The sequence below is a fragment of the Struthio camelus genome, chromosome 18 (genome assembly GCF_040807025.1).
Source record: "Struthio camelus isolate bStrCam1 chromosome 18, bStrCam1.hap1, whole genome shotgun sequence".
Lineage (NCBI taxonomy): Eukaryota > Metazoa > Chordata > Aves > Struthioniformes > Struthionidae > Struthio > Struthio camelus.
The window spans coordinates 18987682-19004998 of record NC_090959.1 but is presented as its reverse complement, the minus strand read 5'-3'; the positions used below and the strand labels follow the sequence as shown (position 1 = coordinate 19004998).

At 54.2% G+C, this 17317-nt stretch overlaps 1 protein-coding gene across 5 annotated transcripts; it reads right to left on the bottom strand.

The window, feature by feature from the left end:
* Positions 1-4665: 4665 nt before the first annotated feature.
* Positions 4666-16943, bottom strand: LOC104140735 (BPI fold-containing family B member 4-like). 5 transcript variants are annotated; one of them, XM_068912827.1, is made up of 12 exons: positions 16647-16943; positions 14907-15033; positions 13468-13674; positions 13119-13389; positions 12258-12362; positions 11183-11329; positions 10333-10396; positions 9702-9762; positions 8984-9075; positions 6812-6854; positions 5952-6018; positions 4666-5504 (listed from the first exon to the last, which is right to left on the bottom strand). In XM_068912827.1, the coding sequence occupies exons 2-11, from the start codon at positions 15013-15015 to the stop codon at positions 5984-5986; spliced, it is 1134 nt and encodes a 377-aa protein (XP_068768928.1). In that variant the 5' UTR covers positions 15016-15033; positions 16647-16943; the 3' UTR covers positions 4666-5504; positions 5952-5983. The 5 variants fall into 5 exon arrangements, with proteins under 5 accessions (XP_068768928.1, XP_068768930.1, XP_068768931.1 ...); XM_068912829.1 differs by having other exon boundaries at positions 4666-5274; XM_068912830.1 differs by having other exon boundaries at positions 13119-13374.
* Positions 16944-17317: the final 374 nt, after the last annotated feature.

Sequence of the window (17317 nt, the reverse complement as noted above, 5' to 3'; positions counted from 1 at the left end):
GCCTGGTTCCTGGAAGGAAAAGCCTTGTATGACAACAACCTGATCTATAGTTGTGTTTCTAATAAAGATTATCAGGGTGCTTCAGGGACACTTGCGTTCAGCATTACGTCTGCTATCGGCAGAGGCCGGTCGCAGAAGTGAATTCGCTTGCCCAACCCCGGCTGTTGACTTGCATGCAAAAATAACACAGCAAACTACTACCAACTGCAGAACATGTAATTTGCAGCACTGCCTACAGCACTGTTTTTAGGCTGATTAATATTCAGCGCACTGCTGTGAAAATGAAAAGCCAGACAGGATTGTCCTCCTCCCCTTTCTGCAGCCATTAAGATGCCAAGGGTAATGGCTGGAGCAAAAAATCGAAAACAAGGCTCACTTTGGGCCAAGCTGATGCAGGGGTTTTTTTTCAGAGCCAAAGCAAGACAGTCCATTCCTTTTGGGTTATTTAGCCTCATCTTTTGACCAGTTTTCTTTTACTTTCTATATGTGACCAGCTCACTACCTGCTGGTCCTGCTTTCCTACTGGGGCTGTTTGAAGCAGGACCGGATGCTTGTGCACAACAGAGCCAGCTCACGAGGAAATCTTTATAACTGTCTCTGAAGTTGCTCACAGACAGTGAGCTTGAGTTAGGAACGGGCAGTTGCTTTCATCCTGTTCCTTCCGTTTCCTTCGGCGCTGGAACCCGCACCGGCCGCTGCATGCTAGACGGTTTGCACGGAGGAACTAAGACCTCTCTCTCTTCCTTTCCCCTCTGAGCTCCACAATCTCCTCCAAGGATATCCAGCCTGCTGGTTTTCATCTTTCTGACGCTAAATACACACAAGTCATTGACGTAAAGTTCAGTTGCGGAAGCCCCCAGTGTTTGCTGCGGTCGCGCCACGTGCGGGCGGACAAAGCTCCTGCCGCGGGTGCCAGCGGCCACCTCAGCACCTTTGGCTCTGCCGGTGGCATCCCGACTCCCGCGGCGCGGAGCTGGTGGGAGGACTAGTCGCCAGCGCTTCGGGCTCACGTTTCCATCTAGGCGGCCGGGCCGGACTAAAGGAGCAAGGACTAGCGCGGACAGGCTGAGCGGAAGCACTGGGCATCCATGGAGAGACACCTCCATCGGCTCATCGCCTTCGTGTCAGCACATGAAAAGGCCGGCAGGAAATTTTTTGGGGAGGAGCAGGTGGTTGGAGGGGCAGAGAGGCGATTGCTGGGGTACCCGACCCGGAGACCACTCGGCCGCTCGTTTATATAACAAAAGGCTTTGTTCTCGTCTGGCTGCCAGGGCAGCTTTTAGCTGAGACCCATCCCCTCTTATTGAAAGGTCTCCAGGCAGGAAGCCATGTGTCCTGCCCGCCTGCCCCAGCCCACCGGCGGCCCGGGCGGCCTCCCATCCTGCCCTCCGCAGCGTCCGAGACAGGTCCAGCTCCCTCCAGCCCAACATCTCATCGCGCAGGGGCCGACGGCCGCGGCGGGAGCGTTTCAGGGGGGGCCGAGCCGGACGACGGGCGCTGGGGCGCTGCGAGGGGTCCGGGGGGGTTGTGCTGGAAACGCTCACCCGGCGGCGGGTGCAGAGACGCCTCGGCGTGCGCGGCTCCTTCTGGCCTCCAGACGTGGCTCCTTCAGGCACCCACGATCTGCTGGTTCCCGAAAGCTTCTGTCATTCTGCTGCTCTCCCACAAAGAGATTTGTAAGCACACTTCGTTAATAATAGATGACGATAACAGCTAGAGCTGAAGCAGATGGCGGCGAGGAGATAACTCGAGCTGCAGATCAGAGTTAACAGCGCATTAGCAGGTGAAATGACAAAGTGCAAAGATGTGTTTTAAAGATGCTCCCTGCAAAACAACGGGCGCCATGAACCCACCACCCAGCGCTCACGGTCATCAACAACCTCTCCTGGAGGGTTGGAGCCAGGTCCATCTCCGCCTGTGCCGGCTACCAGCAATGTGCACGGGGTTGTGGCAGCACCGCGCAGGGTTGCCAACCCACCAGGCCGTCCTGGCTCTTCGCGGCACTGCCAGGCACGAGCGTTAGCTGCAGTGGCCTCAGGAGCTGCTGGGTCCGTGCTGGCGCCAATATTTTACCAAAGAAACATACAGTCATATCATGCAATTTGCTTCCTGTCCTTGCTGCCTGCAGCCCCCCAGCCCCGAATCCTGCAGGCTTTGGCAGCGTGCATGCTGCACACATCGGCTTCGTTGGGTCTTTTTTTGCAAAGTGGAGCCCGCTGAGCTGCGACATGGGCCGAGTCCTGTGGCCCTTCATCTCCCCAGCACTCCCGAGAGAGAAACACCCAGGCGTGCCAAAGTAGCATGCACATTCACAAGGGTGAATTTAGGGATGCAAAATGGAAAGGCAATGAGGGATGTTTGCTAAATGCAGCAGCCCCGGTACCTCGGCAGCAGCGAGAGCAGACCGTGTTCGCTGGGAGCAGAAGCCTGAAAAGCATTGCCAGCGGGAGAAGCCAAGAAAACGAACGTTTACCTGCCGATTGCAACCGGGCTGGCAGCTCGCCGCAGACATTGCCACACCGCAGGTGCTGGCGCTGCCGGCTCGCACGCGCGCTGCTCAGCGGGCTCCCGCGGCCCTTCCCAGCCACGAGGTTCCCAGCGCTGCAGCGGGAGCTCCCGGGACGCTCCCGGTCGGGCTCTCCTCGCCCAGCGCGGTTTGGGCACCCCGAGCCTTCCCGCGGCACCAAGCTCCTCCATCCGGACCCCGCTGGCCCACACGCTGCACCAACACACCTTGCACACGCTGCATCAAAACACCTTGCCCACGCCACCCTGGCACGCCTTGCACACGCCGCACCAGCACACGCCGCACAGGCACACCTTGCCCACGCCACCCTGGCACACCTTGCAGCGTGCTGCAGCAGCACACCTCGCGGCACACCGCACCAACACACCTTGCAGCTTTTCCTGCCTCCAAACCATTCAGCTTCCCCGAACACGCAGGAAGCATTACCAAGGGAGCAGATTTTATACTTTTAAAGTAACATTTATCTACCTGGGTGTCTGCAGAGACAGATAAACAGCGATTCTCCCACATGCATAAGAACAGAAGCAATTATAATAACAGTGCAAACTTTTCAAGTTGAATAAAAATTCACTGTAAAAAAACCACTTTAAGTCTAGCGCGTAGGAACGGTGGGGAGGCCTGCGGGGCCGTGCTCAGCGGCAGCCGGCAGTCGCGGTCCCGCCGCAGCCGAGCACGGCGTGGAGCCACGGGACAGCGAGCCACCTCCTCCACGGCACGTGGGCTCCTGCAGCACCCGCAGAGCCAGCAGCAACGGTGGATCCTGTGTTCTCTGCCTAAGTGGTCTTCAGGGCATGGTCCCTGCCCTCCAGGGGCTTGGACTTGTTTGCAAGGTGCACGTGAGAGGTCTCCCCTATAGTCCAGTGAATCGCTCTTGCAAAATTGTTCCTCCAAGTTGCAAACTAATGGGAAAATAAATCGGGCCCTGATTTATATAATTGTCTTTTATATGAGTGTTGGAGACTTGCCTTTGATGAGGGGAAGTGGCAAAAGCTGTGTCCGAGCGCGCAGAGCCTTTGCGGCTGTTTTTCCCTCCTGCCCGGCTCTTCCCCAAAGCACCTAGTCAGCACCGTCCGCTGCCCTTTCGCCAGCAGCAGCAGGTCTCGCTGTTAAAGAATTTGCCTGTTGTTAAGGAAAAGCTCCCTGGAGCTGCTGAGCGCCCGCCACCCCCGGCAGCGGCAGCAGCATCGTTAGCACCCCCCGGGGCTAACTGCCCCGATTCAGAGGCCCTCGGTGAAGCTGCTGTAACTGGCTCTGGTTTTCCAGTCGGCTCTGACTGCGGCGATAGCAGAGCGTGCATAATTAGTCTCTCATCTTGGAGGACAGAAACAAAAATATCTCTTCTCAAGAGAAATAAAGGTGAGCCGAGCTGCTGCACTAATGAGTCCTACGTACCGGCACCGCCAACACCTCGGAGTGCAATTATCTATAGTGCTAAATGCTGACTTTGCCTTCTAACGGCTCCTCTTGTAAATGCTGCAAGATGAGGCCTAGGTGTTTCTCTAGATTGTACAGAAAAAATCTCCATCATGCTGATCACACTGTGCGGAAGGGGCACACGGGGCGTTCGCCCTCGGCAGCCGTCCTGCGGTCGCGGGAGCCACGGACCAAGTGTTCCCGCGCGTGCCGGGCCGGCCTCGCTCCACCTGTGCGTGGCCAAAGCGCCAGCAGTGGACGAGGCCGAGAGTGACGAATAAACTTAATAAACTCAGAAAAGAATAAAAAAAATAAACTAAGGAGAACTGCTTGCCTGGGAACGCGCTCTTTCTGCTTAAGTATTACAGCCACGAAATGCGTCTGGTCCTTTATGGCCACAGTTTGTCCTGGAATTCAAGGGAAGTCACAAATGCTAAAAAATAAAAATAAAAACAACACACACAAATGCCGTGGCTCCATGTGAGGGGGGAACGGGCTCACGGCGGGAGGAGCGCTGCCCGCCGCAGCCGCACCGGGGCCCTTCCCGGACCCTGCCGCGAAGGGGGCTGGGCCAGGGGCTCCCCACCTCGCCAGCCCTGCTCCGCTCTGAACCCTTCTTGCAGGTGAGAACTACTCCGGTAGTTCACAGGCGAGAGAAATACAAAACCCTTGCAAATGCAAAAGTCCTTTGGCAGTTTGGAAAGAAAACCAAATCATGTGCTGAATGCAGATGAAGAAAAACCCTTTTTATTGTGAAGAGTAACAGAAGGGATGCGAATCCGCCTCACCCACATGCAACGTACACCCAAATCCGCACGGAGATTACAAGATAGGCTAGCATTTATCCTGAGCATTTCAAAGCCTAAATGTTTGTGAAGAAAACAGCTGAATACACATTCGGATTAGCTTGAGGGCCTTTTTTGCCTGTTTTTTTTTTTTTTAAACAGTATAAAATCACTAGAAACAGCAAAATTTCTTTTTCAAACAGTCAACAAATCAAAAAGCAGGAGGCGAGCACAGATAAGGAGTTTGCATTTCATCAGTATTTGTCCTTTTTCTTTCTTCCCTTGATGGTGATTTGGTGCAAACTTCATTCACGTGGGGCTGGTGCAAGTGGAGCAAATCTCTGCTGCCGGCAGGTTTTTCTCGGTCAAGCGCTAGGAACCTCCCTGTGCCGGAGCAACTGCCTGGGCTAAGCCGCAACCCTGATACGGGCAGACTCTGGTTCCCCACGAGGAAGGACTTGGGGATCAAGCCAGTATCTTTGGAAGTGAACGTCACAACGACCAACTTAATGGACCGTATAGCTGGGGAACCGTAAGGACGTAGCAGAACTGAGGAGAAACGGAAACTGAGGTGCTTACGGGGCAGGAGTGCGGACTCAGGAGGGCAATGGCTAAGCTTAACCCTTAGCTGGGCAGACAGAACAAATCCGAGTAAGGCTGAAATGTAAAGTCGAAGAAACAGTGTTTTTTTCTTGGTTATCTTGCCTCTCTTTTCATTTCTATCCTCTGAGCATCTTCCTCCCTTCCTCCTCGCGGTGTGGTGGGGTGGCCGGGGGGACCTGGGGAAAGGCCAGGGCTGCCAACGCTGCCGGCTCGGCAGCGCAGGAGCTGCTCTGCTCCGCTCGGCACTAGACGCCGCTGCCCACGCTCGCCCGAGCTCGCGTTGCGCCCCGAGGCTCCAAGGTCAGTGGGGAGACACGGGCACCCATTGAGACCATGCGGGCTGTCAATTCTTTTCATGCCTGCAGCAAGCTGGCAATTTGCTAATTACCATTTTATCTGCCTCCTTAGAGGCGCCAAACCCCAGCATGGGCATGGGCACCGGCACGGACATGGGCACGGACATGTGCTCAAACGTGGGTGTGGACATGGGCATGGACATGGGCTTTGGCACGGCCATGAACATGGACACGGACAGAGGCATGGGCACAAGCATGGGCATGGGCGCAGGCATGGACATGGGCATGGGCGCTGAGCCAAGCCCCGCATGAGCCCAACAGCCTTACCCCGCGGTGCACCCGACTCCCCGAAGAAGCGGCTACTGGACGCTGCTGCCAGGATGGACGCCTGCGGCTGGAGAGAGGATGCGGTGAGCGTGCCGCAACGGCCCCGGGCTCCCCCTGCGCCCCAGTCCGGCAGAGCACCCCAGTCCCAGCCCCACGGCCGCTGGGCTCACCGGTGCCTGATGTGCCAGCCGGGATGAACATCCTCAGCTTTACCGGGAGACGCAATTTAGCGCCCGAGGAAACGTCCCTGGGGAAACTGGGACTGCTTCCAAGTATTCTTTCTCTATATATATTACTTTGCACGCATATGGAGCTTAAAGCTCTTCCAATCACCTCTGCAAATATTAATTAATCCTCACAGCATCCTGAGAACCATTAGTCACTCCTGCTAAGTAAATATTATTAAACCCTTTTATGAGAGGTGAAGCGGCTCCTGCAAGGCTGCATGGAGCAGAGGTAGGTGCAGGCAGGCGCTGTCTCACGGCCTGACCACCAACACCCGGAGCCGCCGGGAGCAGCGCGGCAGCACCCGGCTCGCGGCCAGCCTGGCCGTGCCCTAGCCCTGAGCGCCGGGGGCCCCAGAAGAGGAGACCTGACCACCCCGCGGCTCACCGGCGTCCTCGGCACCCGGCACCCTCCAGGACTGCCCGGAGGCGCGTCGGCACCACGTGGCGTTAGCCAACGGCTGGAGCCGGCAGCTACGGGGACCCGCTCACTGCTTGGAGCCGCTACCTGCCCCAGGACTATGTCCCCCTCCTGGTACCAGCCCACCGCCGGCCACATCTTCCTCGTTCTGGCTTGCACACGCATGAGCAAGAGAAAGCCGAGCCAAGCCACCCTGTGCTTGCGACTAAACTTACTTTGAAGGAGCCAGTCGAGGAAGGTGCTTGGGAAAGGTGAATTCTGCAAAAAACAGGTGTGTAAATGAGGCATTAAAGTGTCTGTTTGCAGACACTGCAGCTGACGGGAAGGCAGGTAACTCGGGTGAGGATGGGGAATATGGACGGGGGACAAACCCGATGGGGTCTGCTGCTGATGACTCCACCAGCATGGGGCATCCTTGGAGCCACAGCTCAGCACCTGGAGCCACGGCTCAGTGCCCAGAACAATCCCGGAGCCACGCTCAGAGCTCGGGACAACCCCGGAGCCACGGCTCAGAGCTCAGGACAACCCCGGAGCCATGGCTCAGAGCTCGGGACAACCCCGGAGCCACGCTCAGAGCTCGGGACAACCCCGGAGCCATGGCTCAGAGCTTGGGACAACCCCGGAGCCATGGCTCAGAGCTCAGGACAACCCCGGAGCCATGGCTCAGAGCTCGGGACAACCCCGGAGCCATGGCTCAGAGCTCGGGACAACCCCGGAGCCACGGCTCAGAGCTCGGGACAACCCCGGAGCCACGGCTCAGAGCTCGGGACAACCCCGGAGCCACAGCTCAGAGCTCGGGACAACCCCGGAGCCACGGCTCAGAGCTCGGGACAACCCCGGAGCCACGGCTCAGAGCTCGGGACAACCCCGGAGCCACGGCTCAGAGCTCGGGACAACCCCAGAGCCACGGCTCAGAGCTCGGGACAACCCCGGAGCCACGGCTCAGAGCTCGGGACAACCCCGGAGCCATGGCTCAGAGCTCGGGACAACCCCGGAGCCACGCTCAGAGCTCGGGACAACCCCGGAGCCACGGCTCAGAGCTCGGGACAACCCCGGAGCCACGGCTCAGAGCTCGGGACAACCCCGGAGCCATGGCTCAGAGCTCGGGACAACCCCGGAGCCACGCTCAGAGCTCGGGACAACCCCGGAGCCATGGCTCAGAGCTTGGGACAACCCCGGAGCCACGGCTCAGAGCTCAGGACAACCCCGGAGCCATGGCTCAGAGCTCGGGACAACCCCGGAGCCATGGCTCAGAGCTCGGGACAACCCTGGAGCCATGGCTCAGAGCTCGGGACAACCCCGGAGCCACGGCTCAGAGCTCGGGACAACCCCGGAGCCACGGCTCAGAGCTCGGGACAACCCTGGAGCCACGGCTCAGAGCTCGGGACAACCCCGGAGCCATGGCTCAGAGCTCGGGACAACCCCGGAGCCACGGCTCAGAGCTCGGGACAACCCCGGAGCCACGCTCAGAGCTCGGGACAACCCCGGAGCCACGGCTCAGAGCTCGGGACAACCCCGGAGCCACGGCTCAGAGCTCGGGACAACCCCGGAGCCACGGCTCAGAGCTCGGGACAACCCCGGAGCCACGGCTCAGAGCTCGGGACAACCCCGGAGCCACGGCTCAGAGCTCGGGACAACCCCGGAGCCACGGCTCAGAGCTCGGGACAACCCCGGAGCCACGGCTCAGAGCTCGGGACAACCCCGGAGCCACGGCTCAGAGCTCGGGACAACCCCGGAGCCACGGCTCAGAGCTCGGGACAACCCCGGAGCCACGCTCAGAGCTCGGGACAACCCTGGAGCCACGGCTCAGAGCTCGGGACAACCCCGGAGCCACGCTCAGAGCTCGGGACAACCCCGGAGCCATGGCTCAGAGCTCGGGACAACCCCAGAGCCACGGCTCAGAGCTCGGGACAACCCCGGAGCCACGGCTCAGAGCTCGGGACAACCCCGGAGCCACGGCTCAGAGCTCGGGACAACCCCGGAGCCACGGCTCAGAGCTCGGGACAACCCCGGAGCCACGGCTCAGAGCTCGGGACAACCCCGGAGCCACGGCTCAGAGCTCGGGACAACCCCGGAGCCACACTCAGAGCTCGGGACAACCCCGGAGCCACGGCTCAGAGCTCGGGACAACCCCGGAGCCACGGCTCAGAGCTCGGGACAACCCCGGAGCCATGGCTCAGAGCTCGGGACAACCCTGGAGCCACGGCTCAGAGCTCGGGACAACCCCGGAGCCACGCTCAGAGCTCGGGACAACCCTGGAGCCACGGCTCAGAGCTCGGGACAACCCTGGAGCCACGGCTCAGCACCTGCAGCCACGGTGCTTGGGATGACCCGTCGGGGCGCAGGAAGCTGCACGTCCCCGAGGGCTCCCTGAGCGTGGCCAGTACCTGTAAATCCAGCTCCACGAATTGCCCTGTCGTCACCGGCACATTGGAGAGGGCAGAATGGATTTTCCCAAGAAGTCCAAAAGAGACGACGCCTGCACGGAGGGAGACATCTGTCCATCAGAGCGGGGCAAACCGCACGGCCGGCCTACGGCCTTGCGGGAGAGCTCCCCTGCCCGGAGGGAAAACGCGGCGTCGCGCTGCAAAGCGGCTTAGCGCAGCAGCAGGAGGCAGCAGGTCTGGGAGGTGGGACCTCCGGGACAACCGAGGAGGAAAACCGCCCGTCTCCCGCGGCCGACAGGCAACCCGGGGTCCAACAGCTCCTCTGAAAACTGTGGTGCTGAACCTGTCTAGCTGCTGTGTGTCTCCCGGCACGGGAAATATTTTGGGCAAAGAGGGAAAACTTTCCACGGAACGAAACGGCAAACGCCGCCGCGAGCGCCTCGGGCCAGCGCAGCTGGGGGCAAAGAGCCGCCCGGACCGGGGGCTCCCGGCAGAGCCGTCTCGCCTCGCGGCGGCTCAGGCCTCACCCTGCTCGGGAAAAGCCCCACGAGAAGGGCAGACGCCGGCGCCAGGACCCCGCCGCCGGAGCTGCTCCTCTCCCGCGGGTCCGCGGCGCCCCATCTATTGAGGACATCCGACGCCTGTGGAGGGGGCGAGGCACATAAAACTCAAGCGTCGCTATCAAAATCAATATAGAAAAGAAAAGTTAGCAACTTACGGTCGAGAAACTGTAGCTGAATATTGATGATGCCGAACCAAATATTCACTAATGGGCAAAACTGCAACGGTAACAAGGGGAACAACGTCAGTGAGCGTACTGCAGCTGCGGCCGCACGTTTCACTAACGTCATTTGAGTTTCACAGACTTTAAATCAAGATGGAACAATCAGCTCCTAGGGCATAGTTTCCTCCACGGGAAAAGAGCAATATAAATTGTTCAGCCCACGTCTCAAAATGGCACCGGTTCTATTTAACACAATAAAAGATTTTCTAACAAGCACCTTTTTTTTCTAAGTGATGCTGTCACTTCTGTTTACCGTACCTTCTCAGTGCAAAAAAGCATTTCAGAAAGCAATTGGTTACAAATTATCCCGTAACATTGCATGATGGAATTTGAATTACTTTTAACAAATAAATCCTGACTGTAAGAAAGATCAAGGAAGTTTGCAGAATTCAGTTATGGGATGTAGGTGTGTGTCTGTGCATGCATATATACATATGTATATATATATTTTATACACACACACACATATATATGTATGTATGTATATGCTAGAGCATTATGGAAAGAGCAGTAACTCCAGTTAAACTGCAGTGTCTCACAGTGAAGGGGTTTTGCCCAAACTCACCAGCGCAGGCAGGAAAGACCGAAGAGAAGAGTTCACCAAACCACCCACTATATTGGTGAAGAGGCTAGAAAGGAAAAAAGAAAAAGCAAGAGAAAAATCACACTAATATCAGTGAGGTTATCAAAACGGAGGTCTCAGAACCAAATGAATCTGAAATGTTCTGCTGGTTTGTGATACTGTGAGCCCCGAAGACCAGCACACAGCGTCTTCCATTATCTCTGATGTTAAAAGTAGCTGCAAGCTTATAGCTCCCCCAGGCTTTAGCAGGAATTATAGATGCTCAGGACTTTTAATGCCTGTTTATTAAAATCCGATTGTTAGCATGTAAACCTGTGCTCAGATTTGAGACTGAGGTTTTGCCCCACTGCAAACATGCAAAGAGCTGACCCACAGCTACTTCTGCACATTATTTTAAATATTTCCATAGGGTATACCGATATCCAATTCCCTTTCAGGTATCTCAAAAAAGTGACTTTTCTATGAGAAAACTCCGTGATTTCCTCATCACTGGATAATGGAGCTGTGCATGCTGCCACTGAGATTTTCTTTGAATTAACCTGCTCTTTGATGTGCTGTACAGGCTGAAATCTGGAAATTAGAGCCCAGCTGGGCTGCTCCATGGGCCGATTCCCCTAGGAAAGCAAGAAAGGGACAATCCTGCAACCAGTGGGAAATTCGTCCCTACGCTGATGGCCAAAGTCAAGTGGAACGTGAGCCCTGGACACTGGACTCCGCTCCTGCGCGCTATAGCTCTGTCCTTGCAAGCCCCTCCTCGCCTGGGGATTTCTGAATGAGCAGCTGTAAAACATGTTAAATTAGCACAGCGTTGTTGAATATTCCTCACACTCACCCCTTCCGCAGGTTGATTTTAAAGCCCCCAAAGAGGCTGCCACAATCCTTAATTACTAATTTGAGGTCACCAGGGGTATCCTGTGTCAGTGCAATATGCGATGTGATGTTCGTTTCTACCGAAGATCCACTCAGAAAGAGAAAGATTCTGAAAAATAAGGAAGCAACTATTGTGGCTTGGAAGGTCACGAAGAAAATCAAAGTAACACAGAAAAGCAGTATCTGTGGTCGAGTTACAAGCTTGGGCTTAGCTGGGACAGTGTTTTCGTCTCAGGATTTTCGTCAGGCCCCTGTTCCTACTAGCAGATCACCATCACAGTCCCCGTGTGCCAAGAACAGGCATAGAGGATTTTTCCAGGAAGATTCTGACTTCAGAAGAAGGAAGGGCAAGTCTACATAAAAGAGCTTTGTCGGCACTTTGTTTCTGACGTCTTGTTCATAGAATGATCGCTGCCTCCACCGGCTCCTCAGGGTCAAAATCTGGACTCTCGTGAAGTCAACAGCTTTACTGTTCTCTGAAGCAGAACAGGATTTTTAAGGAAGCACTGAACGTGCAAAATCATAACAGCTCTAGAGATGCATGGAATGTGCTACCTCCTCTAAGAGCTAATATTTATTTTCTGAAATTTCCTTTATCATGGTATGTACAAATTCATTGCCTTTTCAAAGCACCGCTCTTCCTGCAGAAAGGACAAAAATGTGAGACCTCTGTTCAAACAATGGATGGTCACAAACAAGCAGACAATGGTCTTTCAGCAGAAGATAAGCGTAGGCTTTAATAGCCTGCTGCTTACCTGTAAGGGTGAGGGAACGGGATGGTAGGTGACCTCTGGTTCACTGTCTGAACAGAAGCTGCTGCTGCAAACTTTGAGGCTATGCCTTTAAGGTGATGAAAGCTGGAAATTTCACCAAGGAAAAGGTAGGAAGTGCAGCACAGAGCCTTTCCTCACGAACACCTCACTCAGCGTCTGCTGCTGTTTCTCCAGCACGCTGAAACGTCCCATCCATCCTACCGCAGCACTCTTGGGCCTTTCCATAACCTCACTCTGCTTTACTCACCCCCTGAACCTACTCACCCTGGCAAGTTAAGTGTCAGCTTTGAGTACAGGTTCAGTACGAGCTCACTCCCGTGTAGGACCTTCCACGACGCTCGGATGTCCTCAAGGTTCAGAACCTTCAACCTGGAAGTTGAAAACAAAGCAAGACTGGCTTGAGTCATGAGCCAGAGGGTCTGGCAGCTGAGCCATGAGTCGAGTTTGCTGCAAAGAAGTGTCAGCAGGAGCAAATCGCTAGCCCCATCTTTCTCAGGGTTCACCCCCTGTGCCCACGCACACAAACACATTACAGCGTGTTAATCATTCGACCTGTTACCTATGTGGATATTCCCAGTTAGAAAACCATAGAATCATTGAAAAGTGTAGGTGGGAAAGGATCAAACTCTGCTCCAAGAAGTGCGAACGTCAAAGCTAGATCAGGTTGCTCAGGGCTGTGTCCAGCTGAATTTTGACTGTCTCCAAGGACAGAGATTTCCCCCGCCTCTCTGGGTGCCCATCCTAATGTTACATCAGTCATGGAAAGACTTCTTCCCGTGTCCAGCTGCAATTTCCCTTGCTGCAGCTCCTCATGTGAGCCTGCATGCCTGGGATTGCTATTTTTTATAACAGGAAGGATCTGGTCCTGCCTTGTAGCACCTTTTTAGGGCAATCCCTCCTCTGGAAGTTATCAGTTACCCTTCAGATAGCTCTGCTGGAAGCAGAACTTACCACTAGTCTCTTAGACAAGTGCCAGTTAGGTATCTATTACCATTTACTGAACTTAGTTTTAAAATGTCAGGCCAGGCCTTCAGCTCATACAAGCTGTTCCTGTCTTGGGAGAAGTTGATGGACAGGCTGAGGATCTGCAGTGAGCACCACGGCTGTGCTTCTGCTCTGACTTACCAGGCAAAGCCTTGCGTTGACTTTTGAGGGACTCCACCACCCAGAAGTCCTCCTTCACCCAGAAGACCATCAAGACCAAGTAGACTTCCATTGCCTAGGAGACCTGCTTTTCCAAGCAGGCCTGTGCCAAGCAGACCCTCCTCTCCAAGAAGACCTTTATTGCCAAGTAGACCATTGCCGAGGAGACCATTGCCGAGGAGGCCTTCCCCACCAAGGACGCCTGTGCCTATCAGACCGTTGTTGCCAGGCTGTCCTCCTGCAACAGTCAGACCTTCATTACTAAACTAGCTTTAATAGGTACGAAGCCCTCCTCTCCCAAGCATACCCATGCCTAGTAGACCTTCCTCACCTAGGAGGCCTGAGCCAAGGAGTCCAGTTCTGCTGGATTCATTTCCTGCTCCAGGGAGGCCTTTGCTTCCTTTTCCACTTGGACCTTCTTTGCCAAGAAGGCCCGTACCAAGTAGACCACCTTCACTGAGAAAGCCTGTGCCAAGCACTCCACCTTTTCCACCGAGCAAACCTTCACTGCTGAGAATGCCAGCACCAAGCAGGCCTCCTGTACCAAGTAAGTTTCAGTTACTAATTCAACTTTCATTGTTGGGAAGAATTTCATTGACAAGGAAGTGTGATTTAGCAATGTCAGGGTGACCTGCCAAGCAAGGAGAGCCGTTGCTGGACTGGCCTCTGAGACTGAAAAGATTTGCTTTTTTTGTGCAGGAGTATCTATTCCAGGTTCATCTTCATGTCCTGTGTCAGACAAACTGTACCTCTCAGAAGGTCTGTGCCAGGCACATCTTCATTGTTCAAAATATCTTTGCCAGCCAAAATGTTTCCCTGTGCATCTTTACTGCAAAGTGAATCTTATGCACCAAGCAGGCTGAGAAGTTCTGCTTTGGGCAATAGCTCAGACCTTGCACACCTTCATTGCCAGCAAGGCCTATGAGGGGCACAGCTTTGCTTCCAAGCTGTGTGGAGCACACGTTTGCTAAGACCCCCCCACCCATCTGGCATCAAAATATCAGTGCTGTGTACTCTGCACCTGCCAAACAGTTCTGTGCCCAGAAGATCTCCTCGGCCAAAAAGACCTGGATCCTGGGCACTTGGACTGCAGCATGTACTTTTCTTAACCCTTCCCCGACACCCCCCAGCCCCCCACATCCACCCACCCACCCCTTCATGCAGATGATCCAAAAAAAGTTAAAGAAATGAAAATGCTTCATCACATCACATCTTCCCCATCCCTACCAGGTTTCGTACGTCTTACCAGCATTTCATTCTGACAAAGCAAGCATTCCGGTATACCTTTCCCTCTTAGTTAAACACTGCTACAGATGGAACGAATCTCTCTAAAGTTTCTTCTCCACAAGGGCAACTCTGTGCCAGGAAAGTCAGGGGATCTCCCGTCCCGTGTGGCATGCCACTTGTGTAAAGCAAGGGGAATCCTGCACCCTTCGAAGCCAAGGGCTTTGCCACCAGCTTCTGCAGGACGTCATCCAGGCACAGACACTTGGGGCTCAGCAAAAAAAAAACAAGTGGAAGAGTGAGGGGGAGGGATACTAATTCGCTCTAGATGAGTATTTGCTTTTGAGTAGTTTTTGAATAGCTTTGTTTTTTTTCTGTCACACTGGCAGGGGAGGCTTGTGGACTCTCCTAGCTCGCTGCAGTCACCAAAGACCTGCAAAGCCTTGTGGGTGGCTCGGTTCCCTAATGGAGCCAAGCCTGCAAGGAGCAGGTCATCCACTTCCCAGGACCACCGCAAAACACAAAAAAAAAACCCTTTGAACTCACCATCTCCAGGTCGTGCTGGACTTAACCCAAGAGCGCTTCCCAAGTTGAGGAGACCTTGGGAGGGGGGCAGCAAACCCCAGAGAATGGCAAGGCAGCAGCAGCTCAGCATGTCCTGTCCCGGCACCTGCTGAGAGCCACGTCAGCCTGAGCACCACCGGTGGCATGGACCCCCTTGCCAGCCTGGGGCACCAGTCTACAGTGATCGCCACGCCATCCACCCTGCTCGGGCTGGAAAGGTCCACTGCTTCGAGCTGCCACGGAGCAGCTGAAGCATGGTAACATCTTACTGCAAAGCAATTCATGTGTTCAAGCCCCCGGCGCAGGGGAAGTCGGTGCCCGACATCGCAGGGGCACTTAGAGGAAGAAAATAACATTTGAATCAAGCAAGAGGGAAGGAGCCACGACGGAAAGACCTTGTTCAGAGAGAGATGGGTCACTTTAGCCTGCTCAGAGATGACCCTGAAATAAAAACACTTAAATGGGCACAGCCAGATAGAAAATTACATGTGACAAAATCATGCCCTTCTCTACGTTATGAGTAATACCTTACATTACTAAGGCTCAAAGTGCAGCCAAAATCAGATTCATTTTTCCATGGCTGAGTTGTTTGTTTTTCTCATTTTGTTCCATTAGCTTATGTAAACAGCCCACTTTTTGTGTATTTGATCCGCTTTCATTCAAAAGAAATCACCTTCAAGGACCTCATGTTCTTGCACCATTTGGTCTATTTGGGGCTGCAACTCTCACTGTGGAATGTTTGTTCATGCACATAACTGTGTTTGCAGAGAAATCAAAAAAGGCAATCACTGAAGCATTTCTATAGGGCTCAACTTTAACAAAACGTATGCCTGCAAAATCCACGTTGTGGTCCAAATAAGGCTAGCATTGTCTCTGCAGTGAAAGACAACGTACAATCTGCATATTGCAGAGTTTCAGCACTAAGAAATAATATTATTTAGGTCATACTGAACAACTTCTTTATCTGTTCCAGATACTTTTAAAAATCCCTTTATGACAGTTTTTGGCACAATTAAATTAGACTTTAATTCACTAGACTGTCTTTTACATTCTCCCTTTGATCAGCATGTAATGATGCACAGCTCCTGTGGCTGTGATTATTGAACAGAAGAGAAAGATAGAGGCTTGAGCAGCTTCGATTGAAAATTGTGTCAAATAAAATCAGCAGGATTTGTTGGAGGGTCTCTGCAAGACGTGGATAGCATTGTAAAAGGATGCCAAAACGGTTTTCAGGTCTTTTAAAGGAGCTCTTGGAGAGAATACGTGATGAAGTAGACAAATATCTATGCAGTCACTTAACTAGCTCTGTCTGGTTAGTACATCTGCTTGGTCACTTGCAAAAATGCACGTGCAAGATGTCCAGCTCACGTAAATGTGTGTACAGCTTTGCAGATAAACACTCATTTTGTGCCAGCTGAGATAAGATCTGGTAAATTCAAAATTGTTTTGAATGCTGGTCACCAAGAACATTTAAAAAATCCTAGTCATTTCTGCTAGTTTAATCATGATAATAAACTGAACAACAAAAATAGATGTGGAATTTGACAAGCAAGAGCTCCACTAGCTTTAAAAATTAATTTTCATGAATGATTAAATGCTGCTACAGAAATCAAAGGAAACTATCATTAAAATTCTTGCTTTTTTAGGGCTGAGTTCCGCTTTGCTGTAGGTCGTGTAACGGGAACGCGAGCAGTGTGGCTGCGGCACCTCTGCGTCTCTTACCTGGCTGCCTTTGATGTGCGGCGCGCTGCCCACGGCCTCTCGCTGCTGCGGGGAGGGAGCCGCTCTTATATACCCAGCAGTGTACAGGAATGAGGAAAGGAAAAGCAGGGATGCAAGTAGGCATAAACGCGTTTCACGGGCTGCGAGGTGCAAAGGCAGCACAAGCCTGACCCTGCAAACCACACGTAGCAGCCATGATGCCAAGCAGGGAGCACAAGCCAAGTCCAGCTGGGTTTCTGCAGAAGCCTGGTGGCATTTGCTAACCCCGTTCCTGCAGCCTCAGGGCCATGTCTCACCAGCTTCTGCGCCTGCCCGGGCTCCGATCCCACCCCGGCCCCTGGAGCAAAGTGTTTTGCCTGTCCTGGCCCCAGCACTGGGCTCTGGCAGGCTGCAGCACTAGGAGGTGCACGATGGTGGCCCCTGTGCAGCCCCCTGCAAGCCTGCACCCCGGGACCCCCAGGAGCCCTGCCAGGAGCCTGCACCTGCGGGACCCCCAGGATCCTCCGCTCCAGATGGGAGCCGTCCGCCCTGTGCAGAGCTGAGGCTCCACGACCTCCTGTTCATCCCTGGGGAGCAAAGGGCTGAGCTCAGTCCTCAAGGTAATAGACTCCAGAGAGCTTGTTGGCCACGGAGTAGATTTCTTTTTTTACCCCCCAATCCCCTGCGGCACA

What these genes read in the sequence shown, in the direction of transcription:
- LOC104140735 (XM_068912827.1), bottom strand. Translation starts at nt 15,015, where the DNA reads ATGCTGAGCTGCTGCTGCCTTGCCATTCTCTGGGGTTTGCTGCCCCCC. An exon ending in AAAATCAACCTGCGGAAGGG is followed by an intron (nt 10,397 to 11,182) that starts GTGAGTGTGAGG and finishes TTTCCTTTCTAG; the next exon opens with CCTCTTCACCAATATAGTGG. An exon ending in TCGTGGAGCTGGATTTACAG is followed by an intron (nt 6,855 to 8,983) that starts GTACTGGCCACG and finishes TGTTTTTTGCAG; the next exon opens with AATTCACCTTTCCCAAGCAC.